Consider the following 19573-nt stretch of genomic DNA (forward strand, 5'->3'; position numbering starts at 1 on the left):
TAGCTGTGCCATGCATGGCTATGGGGATTCACATGTGTTGTCTGAAAATCTGAAGAAGTGCTTCAATTTTTCCCTGCACGCAAATTCGGAAGAAGCCTATTCATTTTAATAGGCAGTAATTCCGGATTCATGTGTGGGAAATTGCGCAGAACCACCTCTAGTGGAAATGGGCCTTACATACTCCTGAGGGAAAGAGAATACTATTTATTTGCTATATCTATGCATGTATATCTGTCTGTCATTGTTTAAGTACAATTAATATACTGAAAATGTAGCCATCTATGCCTGTAAATGATGCAGTCACACACAATATTCATAGACTTCTTGTATGGTGATTGCCTTCACTTTGCAGCTGTGCTCTGGCTACACTGGCATCTTTCTACTGACCATCCATGAAATTTGGTAACAGCTTGGATTGGAATGGTTCTCCAAACAGAAACCTCTAGATCCTGCAGAATAATACTGCACTAGAGACTAGATTCAACTGTTTCCTTTTTTTTTTTACCCCAGACTGGATGGCACCATTTCAAGAGCCTACAGCCGTTAGGAACTTTTATTTTCAACCCCAGAGAACACACCTTCTATATAACTCTGTATTGCTTTCAATAGTTTTTTTTGTTGTAGTTTTTTTTTGCTTATAAGGGAATTGATAGTTATTGATAGTTATATATTTTTAACTTTAAAGCATGTTTAACAAAATAGCAATACGTCATTTAGCTAATTCCTTGGTAATCAGCCTTTTTTTCAATGCTAGATATGTTAAGTTCCATTGCAGCTAATAGTTATTTTTTACTATTATTATACAGTATTTATATAGCGCTGACATGTTCCTCAGCGCTGTACAGAGTATATTGTCTTGTCACTTAACTATCTAATCCCTACCATGGTCATAGGTCTATGTATGTATCGTGTAGTGTATATATCGTACTCTAGGGCCATTTTAGGGGGGAGCCAATTACCTTATCTGTATTTTTTTGAGATGCGGGAGGAACCCATTGTGCCCAAAGGAAACCCACATGATACGGGGCGGACATACAAACTCCATGCAGATAGTGCCCTGGCTGGGATTCACACCATTTACAAATTGTTCGTAGGATAAGTATGTGTATCTATTTGTAATGTTTATGCCAGGTTAGCAATATCCTTGAACTGTATTATAGTACATTCTCTGTGCATTACTCTCTTGGTATTGCTAAAAATGCATGCTATGTGATCACTGTACAGTCTGCCAGATCAGGTGGCTGTCATTATACATCTATCAATAGTTTAACAGTATCAAAAGGCTGCCAACCCATCAGGTATGCTAGTATTCAGATACATTTACCAAGCTAGTAATGACCTGGTCATAAATTCAGTTAAATATATGCATACCTTCAAGTCTTCTTCATTAATTTCTTCACTGATTTCCATTACACTGTCTTGTGAAGAACGTCTGCTGTATATATCCAGCTCTGGTGATAATTTAGATTGAGGGGCCATTGACATCTTTCTAATACTTCCTCTTGCGAAAGCACTCTGACTTGGTAAAGCTGAAGTGCCAGTCATTAAGTTCAGCACTGATTGCCTTCTTCGACCCTGAAATGTTGGACCTGCATTGAGAATGTTACTCCTTGGTAGGATGGCTTCCCCTTGTTCTGAATCTGGAACTAAGGACAATTTTCTTTCTTCTGGTTCAGTAGGGGACTCTTCTTCTATTCCACCCATTTGTTGCTGAGATTTCTGCATAATGGAAATTTTTCTACTAGATTTTCTGGCATTGATGATGGAACTTTTTCTCTTATCCATCAATTCCGGCACTTGCTTAAAGGACTTGTTTCTAACTTCATTTCTAGATACTGCAGGATCGCTATCAATAGAGAATCTCCTCAAGGTCTCTGTTATTATTGAATTTCTTCTTTCAGCACTAAAGTTATCAAATGTGTCAAACCCCATTAGTTGGGAGCTGAAGTCGGGACGTTGGTCCTGAAGTTCTGCGAATGTTCCATAAAAGTAACAGCTGCCCTCGTGTAAAATGAGAATTTTGTCAGCTTTTTTAAGCTGCTCCAGTTTTGAGGTAACAAGAATTCTGGTCTTGTTGGCCATTAGTTTACAAACACAGCTAGAACAAAAATACATAAGTCATTAAAATGAATTGCATAAAGTAACAGAACAATTAAAGTATGGGATAAAATAAAATGGATGGCATTCTAAAAACTGCATAATTTAAAGTTACATTTAAAGTTACATTTTAGGTCAGTAACAATAAGTCTGGCAAGTTCCCCAGTTCCAACCACTATTTCCTGGTGTATAAATACAAAAAATATCCAAAAGACCATTACATTTGATGTAAAAAATGTTATCACATGGCGACTAGTTCTGCCTTTCCTTCCACCTCTGATGGACCTATGGCAATGCAGCATTACTGGCTTGTCGTTAAAGAACAACTGTAAGGAAAAAAGTGCTTACCTCTGGAGGAGGAAGCCTCAGGATCCTAATGAGGCTTCCCCTGTCCTCGGCTGCGTACGAGAGGAAACGGCACAGGAGACTTGGGCGCAGGATACAGCCGGTATATGGTTGATCCTGCTGCTGCACAAGTCCTGGCCGTGCTAAATACTATTCCCTCTCCAGGGCACCATGGATGGTGGGGAACAAAATAATTCGGCCTCCAGGAATTGCTGGAAGCCGAATTATTGTGTTTTAAAAGTAACTTCAGCTGAGTCTTCTGACGGCGCCGAAGTTACTCGCTGTGCGCCCAAGGCTCCTGCGCTGGATTCACTGTGTTCATCCTCGGCCAGCTCAAATCTGTGCTGGGGGTCCTGGAAAAAAACCCCATCAAAAACAATGTCCGTTGCCGCTGTGTGCAAGTGCAGTAGTGGCTTCCCACTTGGGCTCTGGCGCAAATAGTTAACAGGTCAGATCTGTATACCTAGGGCTAAAAGATTTTTATTTCCCAAGATTCACTAGTGAAAAATAAAGTGATGCTCTTTGCTCTAAATGGCAGAAAGAATTTGCAATTCAGGGCTCCTCTTTAATATGTTTATATAATCCCAAACCTAGCTTTAACCTAAAAGGCTCTCATGTATTACTAATCTAAATATGGTTAACCGGACAAACAGTACCTGACATCTGAGGGAAACAGCAGAATTTCTTTATGTGATGTTTATAGAAACTGAAGAGAGTCAGGTGCACAGGGCAGTACAGGACATTTGTGAATAAGTGAAAATAAAATTTGTTGTGTAAACAATTGTGCCGATTATAACACCTGCTCAATATGCGTAATCAATCTGATAGAATGTACTGAGCAAGACATGAGCAAACTGATCCAACCAAATCCAGATTCCAACCAGAACAATGGAATACTGGTGGTCACAGTTAATGGAAAAGTCCCATTTTAAGTGTTCCGTTTTTTTGTTTTGTTTTTTAAACCAAATAACACCATGCATGGAAATTACAGAGTTAAACATAACCCAAGCCGGTCTGAAAAGTTAAAAAAAGCATGCTACCTGATCTGGAGGAGTAGTGGGATCAGGTAGCGTTCATTACCGCTGCTCCCTGCCACTCGTATGTATGGTTCTTCATTACTCTCACAACGCTGCAGATGCAGCTCTGTGCTCTCCTCCAAGAGTACAGAGCGGTGATTGGCATGGAGGGGGTGGGAGAGGTGGGGAGCAGGCAATGGAGAGCCAGTAAGAAGGCTCTGATAGGCGGGGAAGGTGTGTTACACAGGAGTTCCTCTCCTGCAAGAGACGCTCCTTAATTTTCTGACAAGCTGCTTGTCGTCAGATTTGGGGAGGCTAGCGGGGCAAGGGGGGACTGAGAGTGGTGAGGAAGGTACACAGAGGCATGTCCAGATGGGAACATGCCTCTGTGTCCCTTTATTTTACACTTAAAACAACCTCGGGTACACTTTAATACAGAATTACTCGTAATATGACTAGGTACTCTAGCTTCAAATATCATGGATCTGGGATGCTTCAGAAATTATAATGGTTCAGTTTATTCATTTTAAACAGTAAAAAGATCCCTAATAACAGTCATTTCAGTTCCAGAAACAAATGTTCATCATGGCATAATGCAGCATAATTCTAAATGAAGGTTTTTCTGTATCTTTTACTTTATTATCAAAGATAAACTATTTCTTCCAGCAAAATCCTACATTCTTTAGTTTTTAAGTTGCGTATTGACGGGTTGATTGGCATACATTTGACGCATGTTTAAAATTTACTGGTATTCTACTACTTCATTAATATAGTAACATATTGGTAATATCTACTGATATTTTACTGTGACCTAAACTCTCTACTCTCACACAGAACCTTCCCTGGTGGGTGCCTAACCTCAAGATCCCCCCCTCATGGGCAACTAACCTAATCCCCCTCATGGGCAACTAACCTGACCCCCCACCATGGGTAAATAACCCCCCACCTAACCTTCACATCATCCCACCATGACCCATATGCAATTCACTTTTTCTCCTGAGTTTTCGCCTAAGTGATATTTTCAAACTCATCAATAAAATGCTTTTTAGATCACCAGCAAGCAAGTAAATACTTAAAATAGTTTTGATAGTACTTTTTCAACTAGTTTTTGGTACTTTTTTAATTGCAGAGTACTGAAAAGTTATTCCAAATAGGAGATAAAAAATTATCTCTTAGAAGAAAACTCAGCAGAAAAAGTTAATTGCATATGGGCCCATGGGTGCCTAACCTTAAGGTTGGAAAACATCCTATTTTAAAGAATGTCTGCTATGACAGATGCTGGGGCCGCACACTAGGTGAACTGCAGCTACACATACTGCTATTTGTAGCTGAAGATAGTGTTGCAGGCGGCCCTCGCACCCCTTTTCAACAGGATGTGTCTTGCCCCCATTTCAACTGTTCCGGGTTACTTGGGGCTCAGGGTAGATGAGAATAGGCATGGGGGGACTGGTAGAGGCTAAGGGATGAGGGCAGATTGGACTAGGCATGGAGGGGGTTGGTAGGGGTGAGGGAGGATAGAACTAGGCATGGGAGATTGTATAAGGTCAGGGTGGTGCCAAATTTCTTTTTATTTTATTTCCATAAATACCTTTTAAGGCACAGTGGGCTTAGACTATATATATTATTGTAGTTTCACTACAAGCAGTAAATTATTTTGGCTACATACTTTTCGAATATTTCCTTTTCTGTAAACAAATCAAGGTAACTAAATGGAGAATCCAGTAGGTAGAGGTCAGCATCTTTATACACCGCTCTAAACAAAAGGAAAGAAAGTATATAATTGTAACATTTACAAGGTTTGAACTCTGTATGCAGTCAAATAAAAGTAGCTGTGTGCTAAAGATCTCTTTTAAGACTGATACTGTTCATTTTGCAAATACCAGAAACATCACTATAAAGTTCTGAGACTATGTACAATGATATACAAGAACTACATTTTACCTAAAATCATCTCATTCTTCTAATGAGCATATAGTAGTCAATTTTTCCAGCATAATCTCTACATTGTACAAAGGAAAAAATAGCTTTGCCCACCACAACAGGTAAATATTACACAGGCTAGGTACACATTTTAAAAATACTATTTGGTCAATACTCTAAGTCATTCTCCTTCCAGATTCTAACTTTCATCAGTAAAATATATACCTTCCATATTGTTTATTATATGTGTACTGGCATGCAAAACAACACCTTTATTAGATCCCCTCGCCAACTTGACTAATGAGATTTTTGAGAATGAAAGTGTTACTGCAGAGCTTCATTCATCATACGTTTCATTACATGATAACAACTCAAACGCTTTTCACCTTTCTTGTGATTTCTGACAATATCTGTAGTGGCTCTCAAGACCTGGAGCATGTCGTTAAAACTCTTTTGAACTAGACATGGATTTTGTCCTTAATAGTGATGGGTGAAAAATTATTTAAACATGAAAATGTCTGCTGACCCGGGAAGAGAAAAGAAATGAGCCAAAGTAAGCCAGGAGCCTCCAATGACTTCACTTACATTTAGTTATTTAGCCAGTACCTAGACTGGCTGAATGTAATTCTCTCTATGGGTCAATGGAGATTTGCATGTTACAAGTCATTGCTCATCACTACTAGTCTTTATCAATACTTGAACTCTCTTCCTGCATCTTCCTCCCTCTTCTTTCATTCTGTTTTTTATTCCATTTTTCCTCTTAATGAGCCTTTGCTAAAACCAAATTGGATAGAGGCATCCCTAATAAGATAAAACTGTAAAAACAGTGGAGGAGTAGTGAAACAGGCTTACTTCAAGGTAGCACTAAAAAAAATATTTATTAGATGTTATTTGCATGTAATAATAAATCTATTTTAAGGTTACCTTGAGGTAAGTCTGTTTCTGTTCTCATTCGTTGTTTATTAGAGTTTTATCTTATTAGGGGTCCCTTTATCCCATTCAGTCTTTCACGACCCTCATTACGTGAGAGCCAGCATTTAGAGTAATTTCCACTTGCACACTGCTCTACACATTTTTTCTTGGAGAGCGACCTGAAATCTACACCATCCGAGTGAAGACAGGTTTCCTCACACACACTTACTGTGGCTGCTGGAATAGCAACCTGGGTTTGTGAGTACCCTTCTTCTTATATTTCTTCCATTTATCTTGACATGCTACATTATACAGGGCTCCCATCTTCTCTCTGTGTGTCCCCAATTTCTTTTGGTACAGACTTTCCTTAGGACCTTTTCAATCCTTTCCTAAAACCAGCTGTTATAATGCTCTAGCAGTCTATTGTATGAGTTTATTTTTATCATTATATATTTGTAAGCATGTTATACATTATTTTGAATACATTGCCTATACAGTAGCTTTATGTAATGATGTATCTAGCTATAACGGTAATGAGTGCTCATTTGTTAATTGAGGATTGCAGTGAGTATTGTTTCCACTGTGATTGTATTTGCGACATATAAACAGTGGGGTTGGATTTCCTAAGGTCCTCCTGAGCTTTAGAACAGTGCTAAGATAAGCGATCCAGCAAACCTCGGCTTAAGTTTTTGATATTGTCTGCAAACATTTAGATGCAGAGCTATACAAGTCCCTGAAAGGTTAGTCTTTCTGCTGTGCTGTAAGTCTTGTGTGGTATCTATAGCGATAAGTTGTTTTTGAACTAAATCAAGGCTATATTGGATTACCAAAATACAGACAATTAAAAAAGGTTGGTTGAACTTCTCAGCATCTTCTCCAGTGCTCTGCAACAAAGGAGCACCTTTTAAATTAACCTCAGAACAACTATACTGCTCTTCATATCAAGTCTCAAGTATAGTCATGGATCCCTGTAAAGTTAGGCTACAGAGTTAGCTATCGTGAGTGACGTGGGAGGGGCTATAATGGTTCTGATTTGCTTCTGATCCTCAAGGTCAGCTGTATAGTGTGCATGTATAAGGGCGAGGGGTAATTTCAAATTTTAGCCGCTATCCCTTTCGGACAATGGTGACCCCTGCAACACTTGCACCTTTCCCTTGACTCATCCCAGTCCCATATAACTTTAGGAAGTAAGAACTTTGCATCTAGGCTGCAAAATATTTTAGTAAGCATTGCCATGTTACAGGTTATTTACAAAGCAGGATAAATGCACAGTCTTAAAATCATTTTTCGCTTACTTCTGTTTACAAAAAAAATACCCTTTTTACTACCCACCAGAAGTTCAAGGTGACCTTTTAAAATGCTGCAATCTGTTATGAGAAATGGCATACACCCGAGGATTATCAACACTGCAGGAAGCAACATTATTATTAAAATGGATTTGACATGACATTTATCCAAGATCTACAACAGTGTAATTCTGTTACATGATGTGCCGTGAGAAGCGCTGAGAATGAGCAGCCAAAGCTTACCGTGCTAGAGAGATTCTTGCCCGCTGGCCTCCGCTCAGGGTGATTCCTCCTTCCCCTAGAACTGTATTGTCTTTCTCTGAGAACTTTGCAATATCCTATTACAATGAATGGAAATGCCAATATTGTGAAAAGACAGGTAATCTTTATTCTCTACCAACAAGGACAGACTTGAAACATAGATCCAGAATGAATGAGCTACTTAAAGGGAATCTGAAGTGAAAATAAACTTATGATAAAATGATTTGTATGTGTAGTACCGCTAAGAACTACTGTAGAACAGATGCGTCTCATATTGTTTCTAGTACAGGAAGAGTTAAGAAACTTCAGCTGTTATCTATGCAAAAGAGCTTCTATGAGCTCTCCGACCCAACTTAGGTCAGCTACAGTGCTATTTTCTGAAGCGCTTATCTCAACTTGTCTTTCACTGTTTCTGGTTTGTTTAAGGTTTTACTGCCTGGAAGTTCAAAGGGTCATTAGCTCTGCTCTGTTTCATCATTTAAAATACAGAGTGTAATTTGTAAACTGCAAATATTAGACAAATATTACAGAATAATGCTATGAGAATAATCAGAATAATCAGTTATATAAAGTTATATAAACTGTAAATAAAAATATGAGACTCTTTTCTTTGCTACTAATGTTCTTTTAATTATCCGTACTGTACATACAATTCATTACCTCATGAGTTTTTTATTTCACTTCAGTGTCACTTTAAGGGGAGCCTGAACTGAAAGGCTCCATATAACCTTTTCTCCATCCCTTAGTTCCAGCACCAGGCCCCAGTGAAGTTTTTCGACCAGCTTGGTTGAATAAGTCTTTGGACCACTACTCGCAAAAATTTTTGCAGAGGAGTCCCAAAGGCACGTAACTTCACCAGGGGACAGAGATGGAATGAGGGAACATAGCGTGGACCCTCTCCATAGGTAGGAATCTAACTTGATGGATTCCTGTCTTAATAATATAAAAAAAAAAAATATGGTGATAATAATAATCATTGTACAGAAATGTATGCATTAACTTTACGCGTCCTTGCTATAAAGAGCACAAGGTTTGGCCAGAATCTTAAGATCAAGATGATGCCATACAATGATTTATTCCGAACAGGAACACCTTTTGTGTCTGTGTCTGACATCAGACATGACATCATGAGAGAAGCATTTTATTTATTACAAGGCAAAGGACTCTCTTTGTAAACATAAATGATATCGTCTGATAAGAGCTGACATGTGTGACAATGGAAGCTGGTTACATTACATTAATAGCTATGCATGTGAACATTACAGTCTGCTTCCAACAATCTTGGTTTCACAACACAGGTAAATGCCAGATGCCATGCAATTCATGCCTAGAAATTCCCATTCCTTTTACTATTGTTCTGTTGAATGTAAAGGTCATCCTGCCCTTCTGTTTCGCAGGAGGTATGGCTAAGCTTCTTGTATTTGTGTCAAACAGCAAGGCCCCATGGTGGCATCTGATTTAATTTATGATCCTTCCATAGCTGGGTAAACATATGAGCACATTCCCAAAGAATAAAAATGACACTCATTAGCACTCACGTTGGATGACTAATGTACGCATGTGGGTCTACAGAAATGTTTACTGATAAGAGCTTCGGTAGTAAATTGAATGATGTGAGAACTAGCTCTCTGGCTCTCGTACTTTACTTCAAGGATGTACTTTGTGTATTTGAGGCCAGACAATCCGTAAGGCATCATAACTCTGATATTAGTGTTCAGTGAAGCATGTAATTGATGGAACTTTGGCTGGTACACATCTAGTTTGCTTTTAGGGCTGTGGCACACTATCCACTAGTAGCTACGACATGTTGTTGCGACAGAGATCTGCAGCTGCCTATAAGACACAGTGATGCAGCTACAGATTGCTGCTATAGCTATTAGCAGCTGATTTGTATAACATAAACAGAGCTGAAGATCTGTTACAAATCTCCACTACATGTCATCTCTTTGCCTTAGCCCCTTAATCTAACATTTTTCAAATGCCAAAACCAGGCCAATGGTCTGATCCTCTTGTCATCTAGACACTCATTAGAACTAGGAGATTTTTGGATGAAGCTTGGAATTGGGCCAATCAGATTCAACAAAAAGTACATTAGAGAAAGTTCTGAGTTGCATATAATTTGAAATACATTTGTATTTAAACAGGAATTATTTGCATCATTGCCGAACTCTAAAAAAAGCATATAAGTATCGCAAAACACTTCATTCATGTGCCTGAGACTGGAATATTGGACATGTAACAGATACTTACTATATTATTATTTATTGTATTTATAAAGTGCCAACATATTATGCAGTAAATACATACACTGATAGAAAGGATGACAGCTGTAACAAGGTTATACAACATAGGACAAAGCTATGCATGGAAAACAGGGTGCAAAATGAAAGATCATGTGATTTTGGGCTGGCTAGGTAAGCCCAGTAATACAAGTACAAAGCGGTCATAGGAAAAGAGCTCAATGATGGGGCACAGGATCATGTAGAATACAATAGAGAAGGGAGGATCCTGCCAAAGGCTTACAATCAAGGCAGAGGAGTGATGGACACACTAGCTGTAGAATAAGTATTCAGTAGAGAGTTACTGCAAGGTAGGGGCTGGGTAGGCCATCTTGAAGAGATGGGTTTTGCAGGCTTGAAGCCATATGAAGGAAGTTTCAATAATTCTTAAACACGAAATTGCTAAATATTTTTAGCTGGTGCTAAAGTATAGCTGACACCCTACGCAAAGCTACCCTATGGTAAGCACAGAGGTAACTGAACTAACACTACTGAAAAAACAATCAGCATTACATCCAGGCAACTAGCATTATTAACCACTTCAATACTAAGTCGTTTTCCCGCTTATGGACGAAAGCAATTTTCACATTTCACCGCTCCTCCAAATTATTCGCCAATAACTTTATCACTAGTTATCCAACCTAAATGATTTATGCATTGTTTTTTTCGCAACAAATTGGGATTTCTTTGGGTGGTACTTTTTGCTAAGAATTATTTTATTTTATATACACTTTAACGGGAATATTAGGAAAAATGTTAAAATAATTTATTATATCATATCTCAGTTTTCAGCCATTATAGGTTTAAAATAAAACCTGCTACTGTTGATAAAACTCATACAATTTATTTGCCTATTTGTCACAGTTGTTACAATGTTTAAATGGATGTCCCTAGTACAATGTATGGTGACAATATTTTATTTGGAATTAAAGGTGTATTTTTTCCATTTTGTGTTTCTTTATTCTATAATATGAATTACAAGCCTTTATTGAGAAATAACAATAATATACCCTCATGAAATCCATATTAAAAAAAGTTTAGTCCTTAAGGTAACTATTTATCTTTTCTTTTTTAAATGCGGTCACTTTTATTGTGTTATTAGTGTTTTATTTTGGCAACTATGGGGAGGGGGGATGGTAAGGAGTTAATTAATGGGGGATTTTATTATTATTATTTAATTATTTATTTTAATGTATGTAGCTGTCATTTTAATTTTTTGATCACTACATGTCCATAAACTTTAGTCTTGTGCACTGAACAGTACACAGGAAGTGTCAAGCATGTGTTTTTACATTTACTTTGTTAATGATCATTTATTATACACTATTATATGCACTTTATTATACACTATTATATTGCCCTGAGCAGAGGGGAAAATAGGTGAAATTACAAGAACTTATAGAATTGTCTTCTCTAGTTGGCACAGATTTGCAGCCTTGCTTGGAACATGTTAGACCACAGCAAGGATTGCCAAAAGTTTGATAAATTATCATTAGTGGCTTTAGTTACATGTACACACACTCGAGCATCGGAAAACCAATGAAAATGTGACCACGTTACCCAGTGGAGGTCAACAATGTAAAATTACCATGAGTAAAATGCAGTCATAAAAACTGTCTGCGTTCTAGAGGGAGCAATAGGAAGTGAGGCAATTAAGAGGTTTACATAACCACTGCCTTTTCCTTCTACATTAATTATTCTACACCATATTAAAAAAAATTGTATAACATAATTTACATGAGTTATGAAATAAAAAAATTATAATAAAAAAAAAAGAAATAAGATTCATTGTGATCAGAAAGAGCATATCTGAGCACAGAATATGTGCATCTCAGTGCTGAGCTACCAAATAATAGGAATATGAATGCTTCATTGATCTTTGATTCATTCATACAAAATAATGGCCCTCTATTCTGTTATTCTGGGAGGAATACATGCTGAAAATACTCTCGCTGTAGAGTTAACATGATGACAACAAACAGTGACCCAAGATTTGGCAACAGAAGACAAAATAAAAGGATGTGACACAATTGTATAAAGGAACAACATTAAAAGTCATGATACAGATGACGGTGACCATTGAAAAGTTGCACTAGTTGTGAAAGTGCTCAGGGGTTATAGTCTGCAAATAATATAAACCATTTTATGAGCAGCTTGGGGTCATTTAAGAGACAAAGTAAATATTTGATCAGCAAACATTGACTAGGAGTGTTGAGCTATATCAGAAGCACCTTGCCTCACAATATAGTTTTATAAAAAAAAATGTAGGGCTAAATCACGTTAAGTTTTTTTCTACTAAAAACAGAAGGTAATTGAATATGAGAAGTTCCTCTTGTCCAAAATGGAACGAAGACCCATAATTCATGATTTTGAAACAGTGGACAAAGCAATGAAAACCATTCCTTTTTGCCTTTGTGAACCAGAAAAGACATTCAGGACCACTGGTTTATAGACCTACTACTTAAAGCAAACCTGAAGTGAAAAAAACATGATATAATTAATTGTATGCTTAGTACGGATAAAGAATAGAACATTAGTAGCAAAGAAAATAATATCTTATTTTTATTTTCAGGTATATAGCTTTATTTTTTATAAGATTGCATCATTCGGTCTTATTTGCAATTTACAAACTACCCTCTCTATTTTAAACTATAAAACAGAGCAGAGCAGTGGTGTAGCTAAGGAGCTGTGGGCCCCGATGCAAGTTTTACAATGGGGCCCCCTAAGCACTCCTATACATAATAATTGATACGGCGCACCAAAATCTGGCAATAGCAACTACATTGTCAGAGGTGCAAGAAGGGAATGGAGAGTAGTTTGTTAATGATTACCACTATTCAAAGTATCCATTGAAGTGATTATTATGAGCACAGGACCAATAGAGAGCTAATACTGTAGTTGAGTAAGAGCCCCATGGGGCCCCTCTGGCCCAAGGGCCCAGACGTGGTTGCTACCTCTGCACCCCTATTGCTATTGCTAACTGAAAAAAAATTGAATTTCAAAGTAATGCCCATATTTTCCTATGGCCATGTGAGTACAAGGATATATAGCAGAAAATATTTTTGAAGAGACAAAAAAGTTTCAAGATGATCTTAAAGGGACTCTGAGCAGTGCCTTTGGGTATGCCTTTAAGCATACCTACAACTAATTAATTATATCCTCAAACATACCGGCATGATGTTTGTAATTATATCCCCCTGGGTTCCTTGTATTTCATTGCATTGCACTGAAATGGAGCTGCCAACACTGGGGAAAGTGTCGTCCTCCATAATACAATGCTGAATAAGGAATCCAAGATGGCGGCCACGATTTCGATCGCGAAAATAGCGAAAACTAAAAAGGCATAGGGTGGCGTTTTATGTCTCAATGGAAAGAGGAGAAAGAGAGCTTCAAAATGGTATGCATCCTTTCCATAGTTACTGCACTGCTCGGAGTCCCTTTAAATTTTAACTTCACATATCTTCAAATGGATTAATCTTTGTACACAACATCCCACTATTAGATACAGAAAACATATGATGAAGTGTGCAATTGTTTAAAAAGGCGACAACGTCGACTTGTTTCGGAAAAACCTTCTTCAGGCCTTCACAAACAATTGTAATAATCTGTAATGTACAGGACAAAAAATATAGGATGGGTACCATCTGGGCAAAATCTAGCAAGGATTGGACATAGCACACAGGCAAGGTGGACCAGGAAAGAGTGGACCATCTTACATTTGGATTGCTGAACCCCACGGCCCAACACACGCACATTTTGCTGGTATGCTCCTTACTTGACACTATTCTTTGGATGGACTTATTTCTCTATTCATATCTTGCACCTGTACTACTCTGGTTTATACACTCTATTGGGTGGCGACACCTGTTTAATATGTCTCTTAAAGAGACACTGAAGCGAAAAAAAAATTATGATATTATGATTTGTATGTGTAGTACAGCTAAGAAATGAAACATTAAGATCAGATACATCAGTCTAATTGTTTCCAGTACAGGAAGAGTTGAGAAACTCCAGTTGTTATCTCTATGCAAACAAGCCATTAAGCTCTCCGACTAAGTTAGTCGTGGAGAGGGCTGTTATCTGACTTTTATTATCTCAACTGTAATTGAACTGTTTACTTTTTCTCTGCTAGAGGAGAGGTCATTACTTCACAGACTGCTCTGAAAGAATCATTTTGAATGCTGAGTGTCGTGTAATCTGCACATATTATAGAATAATGCAATGTTGGAAAAAACACTATATACCTGAAAATAAAAGTATGAGAATATTTTCTTTGCTGCTAATCTTCTAGTAATTATTCATAGTACACAACCAATTCATTATATCATATATTTTTTTTTGCTTCAGTGTCTCTTTAAGGTTGTGGATCTTTCTACTTCTTGCACTATGGCTGATTTCTAGGTACTGTTGTGACGCTGTCCCCCCTGGGGGGCTCTGACATTCATGCACTGACACTTTATTCACTTCATAATTAGCACAGAATCTTCTATTCAAATTGTTTACAGTTTTACAGATTGATGAATTTCATGCACTAGCACCTTTTGCATATTTGCACATTTTGTTTAGATCAGCGAATATTAGTTGTCTATCTATTGTCCTTCTATAGTAACATGATTTGTACAGGTTCAGGATCAGCAGCATTTTTGGTCCAGTGTCCCACTATTAGACATGGTATTATTTAGCTACAGCTGGTGGGAGACTTATTGTTGGAACGACATGCTGCTGATTATGATATAATTGGAGCCTAGCTGGTGTTATTGGTATTATTAGCATTATATATTTATCATGTGGACTATTAGGGGCCTGGGGGATCACATTGTTTTTTTAATTGTTTTTAATCATGTGTGGCTGTTAATAAAGACTTCCCTTTGAGATACTACTGCAGTTGTGGATATTTGATTATTGAAATATTATATAGAGGGACTACTTTTTTCTGTTTGTGTATGTATGTATTTTGGGTCGTTGACTCTAGTCCCTCATTAGCATTCATTCCCTATTAAGGTTAATTGCCAGTGGATAGGACGTGGCAATTTCAGGGGCTCATATGTTGTGTTTTAACATCTTACATAAGGTGTGATGTTTCTAACGCCAACTCATTCTTAAAAATGATTTTGGAGAGATTGTTTCCACTTATTGGACATACAATCTAAACTAATAAAAAGTTTTAAATCAAACACTGTGAGATATATATAGGTGGGTATGGTCCAACCGAACAAAAACCACTCAACTCTATTTAAGAAAATATCTACAAAAAACTAACTAATAAAAAGTTTTGAATGCAGTTGGTATTATTGCTCTTTAAACACACATATCAAGTAGTGTACACAAAAGGTAATTGTAAGAAGGAATACTTTTATATACACTGCTGGATAATTTTGATATGTTTCCGGTCTATGTCAGGCCAAGAACCGAGGTCACAGTTAAATTCAGCATAAGGCATCTTACCTCACATATTCCATATCAAATTAATAATGCCCATGTGGACACACCCTGAATGGATTTGGCACCATGTAGATACTACGTAATAAATCTCCTTATGATTTTTTGTTCACTGTAATTTTCCGGGATTTCTGTTTGTTATGCCACATTGATGGTGTTTTTACAATAACACAACTGTATCATTACTGCATACAATACGAATTACAAAGCTTATTGCAAAACACAGCATAAAACAAAATAGCACTGTTTAAATTACAGAGAACCCTAATACCAGGAACTGGCAGCATTCAAACCTTATAAAATCAGAGCCACATAAAGAACTCAAGACCTGAAACGTTCTATATTCTTATGTGCCAACAGACCCAAAACACAAGCTGGCATATACAAAACAGGTATTAATACCAGGAACCGATAAATACAAAAGAAAGGGCAGCCTCTCATAATGAAATGCCAGTAAATGTATGTTTCTAGGGTGAGTTATTTCCCGTAGTTGGCTTTTTATCTAGGAATGCTACTAAATATTAAAATCACAACCACCCTGCATGTCTGCAGTGGTGGCCAACATAAAAAAATGGCACTGATGAGTGCTCTATGGCAACCAGCTGGTAATATTTCTGTTGTAGGAGAAATCCAGCATACATAAGAAAAAGTGTGTGTGTGTGTGTGTGTGTGTGTGTGTGTGTGTGTGTGTGTGTGTGTGTGTGTGTGTGTGTGTGTGTGTGTGTGTGTGTGTGTGTGTGTGTGTGTGTGTGTGTGTGTGTGTGTGTGTGTGTGTGTTCAAACCTGAAGACAGAAATGCATTTACAGGACAATTATCAAAGATGATTACAATTTTAAATTCCACACATATTGAGTGGAAATTGTGAAGTACAAATGACCAGAATGCTACCGGGCCAGACAATTGGACAATGGAGGAGAGCCCATCCAAACAGGGGGACTATTAAGGACCAAACACTTCAGACACATGTACATGTAGTTTAACATTTATGGTGTCAGTTCAGGGCTTGATGACATGAGTATTTGTATTTAATTTATGTTTGAGTATTATTTCAGTTGTATTTCAACAGAAAATGCCCAAAAAATGAGACGTGTTGAGGCTCATACCAAAAGTCAAAATTATTTGACTTATGGTTTCTTTAGAAAATATTCCTGGGATGCTGCTGATGCTGACATAGAAAGCAAAACAAGTACTTCCAGTGCATAGTGTCATTGCTGGCAGTCCCAGAAATTAGCCTCAGCAAGTCCACAATTGTGCATACAGCATAAAATGATGCCACAAAGCTGTACACTGAAAGATTTAGATATTTTCCAGGTTACACATCAAGCCTTGTAAAATGGCTTCTCTCCACTGCTGTACACATTTTCCACACAAAAAAAAAAAAAAAAAAAAAGCAAATATTCCCCAGACATTTGGTCGTCTTCCTATGCCAGTTTGGCACAAATAGCTAGAGCCGCTAGAAATAATCATCCACTACCTTCAACAGTGTTCAGATTCAGGATCTGCCGAATTCAGAAATTATGGACTGGAGATTGAATGAACAACCCTTTTCTGGCAAATTCAAGCAGCAGTGTACAAAATGCAAGGCTTGCTAGTGTAACATACAGATAACCTTCCAGTTACACACTTATATTCACCCATTCCATTATTTAGTTATTATTATACCACCAATCCAGTATGTAACCATGTACCAAAGCATTACTTCAACTATCCCTATCCCTCCAAAACCTAACATCACAGCAAACATATGTTGTAGCTGGGATTAAAATCAAGCAAGAAGAGAGACTTCATGAGACTAGTTTTGTGAATCAACTTGATTGAGTAGTGGACATTGCAGCCAGTTCTTTCTTTGTGGAGACTTTGCAGTCAATCTGCAGACACACCCAGGTAGTAATAGTGAGTTTAATGAAGTGCTCAGTAATCAGCTCACATGCATCAGAAGGGATTTTTTTTTCTACAGAGGTTTCCATTTCCATTAACAATGGCACAATTACATTTCACCAAAATATTTTTCTAGCTATACTTTTGATTTGAAATTATAGAAAGCCTGGCTGGTGCTCTGCCTAGAAGTTATTGTTCCCATTTTAAACATGCCAGTTGCATGGCTGTCCTGCTGACCTTTTGGTTTTAGTAGTGGCATTGGGAGGCATGAGACTAGCACATCAGTGTTGAGCTAGTCAGCACTAGCCCAACTGTGTCAATTGTGTCAAAATTGAAGTCTGACCCCTTGGTCTGCATATTCATACTCAGTCAACGAACAGCCAGGATTTTTTTTTTAAGTACACCAACATTGGCACCTTCAATAACACAATCACTTCAGGTTTCTTTAAAGTCAATATGAACTAGCATTTTGAAAATTCCCTTCCTATTCCAGTGAATTGAAACGTCAGCTGAAACAGAAATCTTCTCATTACATACTTTTTCGAAGAGCCCTTGACCTTGATATGCAAGTCTGGAAACCTTAGGGCTTTGAGATATGCATAGCCTCATTGTCTGCATGTGTCAAGTGATTAGTTGCTTGGGTAGCTTGTATCACACAGGAAGGGAAAACCCATGTATACAACCAAGAATTGCAAAGATCTGGGTGTTTGTGGAACAGCCATTCTGGAGCGGGAAGGGTGAGTATCTGTCACAGTTGACACTACTGTGAATTGAGTGAGGAAAACAAAGGTGAGGAGTGCACCTTAAAAATTCAGATTGGATTTACTTTAAGTATTAACAACTTCATATAGAAGATCCTCTGGTAATAAAATAAATCTACCACAATTTTGATTTATTGGCAAAATGCCCACATTTCTTTTACCCCAGTTATGGTGAGCGGGGAATCATGCTATTCAGTAATTAGTATTAGTATGTTAGTGTGAAAAATATGAAGGTTTTAGGCTTCTTGCACACCAAGACGTTGCGTTAGGTGCCACGTTAAGGTCGCATAATGTGCACCTAACACAACGTATGGTGCTGCAAGAGCCGACGGTAGAGTGAGCCGCGTTAGGCGGCTCGATTCCTATAATGTCTCCCAGAGTGACGCTGATTGGCCAGCGGGACCACGTGATGCGGAGCGAGACACTCCGCATCACGTGGTCCCGCCGGCCAATCAGCGCCCGCCAGTGCAGTGAATATTAAGTAGCCATGTGCGCGGCTACTGTAGCTGGCTCTCCCCGCCTCCTCTCCGCCCCCCACTGCGCATGTGCAAACAGTCTAATGCGGCTATAGCCGCTCCAACGCCGTAGCATGCTGCACTTTGCGGGGAACGTGCAGCGTTACATGTAACGCAACATGGGCTGTGTGAACAGCCCACTTGTGTTACATTGCTGTGCGTTGGGGGAGCGTTACAGGCGCACTAACGTGCGCCTGTAACGTCTTGGTGTGTAAGCAGCCTTAAGTGGCAAGACAATCCAGGGATTTATCTGTGAAATCTAAGGAGGCTGGAAATTGTTGACTGTTAATATGTCTAGTATTTATGGAGACTCAGGTTTCACTAATATACACTCAGACAGATATGTCAGTTGTTCAAATATTTGCTACTAAGAAAGGATTTCCTTATTGTGACGCAAGGAAATCTTCTATATTCGGATCAGACGTCATTGCACTGCAACTACTAGAACACCAAAAAATGAAGCTCTTGACAGCATTTTATTTAATCAAAAAACTTATTTTCCTCTATTTGAAGAATGTTATCTGTCTGCCAATTCCTTCCACTATGTTTTGAACATTACCAAAATACAAACCTCCCCAAACACTGTAGGACAGAACATGATGCCGGTAACTCATTTTCTGTCAACATAAAATTAGGAATGAAAACGTTTGACCATAAGATGACTGTACATTCTCTTCAGTAAAAACACCTTCCACTCAAGGTTTTTATGGAGTTCAATAAGTCCAAGGTTGAAACTACTGGTTGACGCCAGCTGCCAACCATTACAGATTTCACCTGAAAACTCCTTGTTCTCAGTATATGCATATGGATGGACATGTCCCCAGTGTTCATACCTGAGCAGTTGTTCCATTGTATTTAAGTCC

General features: G+C 38.1%; 1 protein-coding gene across 4 annotated transcripts in view; it reads right to left on the reverse strand.

The window, feature by feature from the left end:
- The window catches only part of CFTR (CF transmembrane conductance regulator), a 210613-nt gene that overhangs the window by 89217 nt on the left and 101823 nt on the right, over window positions 1-19573 (reverse strand). For all 4 annotated transcript variants that reach the window (XM_068276426.1, XM_068276427.1, XM_068276429.1 and 1 more), the window contains 3 exons: window positions 7820-7914; window positions 5125-5211; window positions 1372-2098 (listed from right to left, as the gene is read on the reverse strand). In XM_068276426.1, the coding sequence (XP_068132527.1) occupies window positions 1372-2098; window positions 5125-5211; window positions 7820-7914 (909 nt within the window). The remainder of the gene's footprint in view (window positions 1-1371; window positions 2099-5124; window positions 5212-7819; window positions 7915-19573) is intronic.

This window comes from Hyperolius riggenbachi, chromosome 3 (assembly GCF_040937935.1).
Source record: "Hyperolius riggenbachi isolate aHypRig1 chromosome 3, aHypRig1.pri, whole genome shotgun sequence".
Taxonomy (NCBI): domain Eukaryota; kingdom Metazoa; phylum Chordata; class Amphibia; order Anura; family Hyperoliidae; genus Hyperolius; species Hyperolius riggenbachi.